General features: G+C 41.6%; 1 protein-coding gene and 1 gene segment (V, D, J or C); one reads left to right on the forward strand and one right to left on the reverse strand.

The window, feature by feature from the left end:
• Positions 1–1,179, forward strand: part of LOC105827054 (cationic trypsin-like) — a 21,764-nt gene extending 20,585 nt beyond the window's left edge. The window contains exon 5 of the mRNA XM_012665081.1: positions 1,165–1,179. Coding sequence (XP_012520535.1) covers positions 1,165–1,179 — 15 coding nt within the window. The remainder of the gene's footprint in view (positions 1–1,164) is intronic.
• Positions 1,180–1,398: 219 nt separating this feature from the next.
• The window catches only part of LOC105827055, a gene marked incomplete at its 3' end in the record, with an annotated part of 6,030 nt that continues 4,651 nt past the window's right edge, over positions 1,399–2,777 (reverse strand). The window contains 2 exon segments of the V gene segment in view: positions 1,399–1,419; positions 2,681–2,772. Coding sequence covers positions 1,399–1,419; positions 2,681–2,772 — 113 coding nt within the window.

Raw genomic sequence — 2,777 nt, forward strand, 5'->3', positions numbered from 1 at the left:
AACAGGAAATAACAAGTGCTGACAATGCTTGGAAGAAACTGATATCAAACAGATACTTTCAGGCCAATGTTCATTGCAGTACCATTCACAATAGTCAAAAGGTAGAAACAACCCAAATGTCTACCAACTGATGAAAGGATAAACAAAATGTGGTATACACATGCAACGGAAAATTATTCAGCAATAAAAGGAAAGAAATTCTGATAAATGCTACAGTATGAATGAAGCTTGAAAGCACTTTGCTAAGTGAAAGAAGCCAGACATAAAAGGAAAAATATTGATTTCACATATATAAACTATCTACAACAGGCAAATTCATAGGGACAGAAAGTAGATCAAAGGTTACCAGGGTGGGGAATATGGAGTTATTTTTGTTATTTTTTTCATGGATACAGAGTCTCTGTTTGAGGGGATGAAAAATATTTTGGAAATAGATAGTAGTGATGATTTGACAACATTGTGAATGTGCTTGATGTCACTGAATTGTACATTTAAAAATAAAGTAACAAATTAAATATTACCTATATTTTATCACAATTTTGTAAAAGATTTTATAAAAAGACAAACTTCAAAATAGCAAAAATAAATGCTGACAGTTAAATTCTCCATGATGAAACCTGAAGACAGTAAAAAGAACCCAAGTGATTTAAACACATGGATTTTTCCAGAAATGCTATTTGTCGGAATATACCCTACAATGGATTTTCTGATATATTTGTAATTATTTTTGTAGTGGATATATGGGCAGTTTCCACTAGCCCATACATCAACTCAAATTTAGGACTGTCATTCCTCTGAAATTTTTTCGGTCTAGTAATTTTGAAATCATAAACATTGTTTCAGGTGGCAATATTCTGATTATAAGTAAGGTTGAAAACCTGCTGTCATGTTTAGTGATAATTCATGTTTCCTCTTCTGTGAATTGCCTATTTAGCAAAAGGATTGGCATTTTTATTGGATTGTCTTCTTATTATTAAGTAGTAAGAAATTTTTTTACCTACTCCAGATGTTAACTCTTTTAGACAAGACAGCTATGCTACAGAAAACAAAAACAAACTAAACAAAATTCTAAAATTACAGCAGCTTAATTCTATGAAGTATTAATTCCCAGGACCACGAAGTCCAGTGTGGAATGAGCAGCCTTCTTAGGTGGTTGTCCACCAGATTATGAACCAGTGAGCCAGGCTGCTTCCATATAACAATTAGGCATTGTGTACTGTGTAGCACCCAGGTTCATCAAGGCATGGCAAAAGGGAGTTGAAGGGTGTCTATGCAGAAAATAGTTGACACAGCTTGGGACTGCTGTATTTAGAAAGGTTGGCCTTCCTAGCTTGGAAGGTTGGCCTTTGACTGGCATCTAAGAACTGGGCTGGTGAACAGTGCCCTGAACCAATAGAAAGTTCCTCCTAACCGAGAGGAGTGGCTCATTGTGCCTACACTGCTGTGGCAAACCATATTATGCTGGACACCAGGTTTCCTTCTGGGGTCTGGATTTTCGGTACTTGCTAGGCAGTCGGTGCCTATATGACGAGACTCAATAAAACCTTTTGGGCACTGAGTCTTTAATGGGCTCCATTGGCTTATATTGCACACCTGTTCAATGCATTTTTGCTGCTGGAGGAAGCAAAATTATTCAGAGTCTTGCTGACGTGCTCTCAACCCTCCAGCTGCAAATGAACCAGGAACTGTAGAGAAGCCATGGCTGGCTAGGAGAGAAGAGATGGTCTCATCACACTGATTCTTCCTCATGTGTGTGTACTCCTCATGCCTTTCTCAGACTGTGGTTTAACTTTTCACATTTTATGCTGTGTTTAGATATGTAAAAATTTACTGTAATGCAATTGAAATTATACATACCTTTCTTTATGGCTTGTGTATTTTTCTGTGTTTCCCCTTAAAAAAAATCTCATCTCTCAAATGAACAGTAAAGATATTTTTCTTAATTCTTTCCAGTGAAATTTGTTTTGTTTTTTACAGTTAAGAGTAAATGAACCTAAAATGTACTCTCATGTAAGGAACGAAGTAGAGACCTGGGAATAAGAAGGAGGGACGTGTGCTCAGTGTGAAAAAGCCCCCGAGGGTGGAAAATGACAGAGCGCGTGTGAGGAGCTGACTGCACATAGGGCAGCGTGGCTGGAGCGGGGAGAGCCGGGAAACGCGGTGCAGGACGACGGTGGAGAGGCAGGCACAGGGCACACGCTACAGGGTCTGCAGGGCTGTTGCCCCTTAGAAGAAAGGCAGCCAGGACAGTGACCATGAGTGAAGAAGGTTCATGACCGAGAGTTGAAGGGTAGAGGGCAGGGGAAGGGTCAGGTGAGGAAGTCACTGGAGCCATGGGGGAGAGAAGAGTATGGTGGCTTTGAGATGATCAAGGAAATCGCAAAAATCTCAAATAAACATGCATTTTTCTTTCTGTGAGCAGAAAGAGAGAGCAGCAGGGGAGAGACCCGGCCAGCTCAGGCTACTGGGGTGAGCTCCAGTCATCCTGAGACTGGCTCAGGGACGGACCTCACTGAGAGTCACGTTAACCACTTCCCTAAAGCGCCCAGCCTGGCAAAGGCTCTGGGACTCCTATGGAGGCCAGGATGTCCCTGGGTGGGGCCAGACACAGGCAACCTAAAACTTTCTGACTGCTCTTTATGTGCAGAGAGGAGGCAGCCGTGCAGCACTGTGGAGTCATGCTGGCGCAGAAGTACACAGATGTCTGGGAGGGGGTAGCTGACTCCAGCGTGAGGGGGAAATCCTCCATGTCTGATCTAGAGACATTGTAGCCTTCA

Source organism: Propithecus coquereli, unplaced genomic scaffold (assembly GCF_000956105.1).
Source record: "Propithecus coquereli isolate 6110/MARCELLA unplaced genomic scaffold, Pcoq_1.0 Scaffold96, whole genome shotgun sequence".
NCBI lineage: Eukaryota > Metazoa > Chordata > Mammalia > Primates > Indriidae > Propithecus > Propithecus coquereli.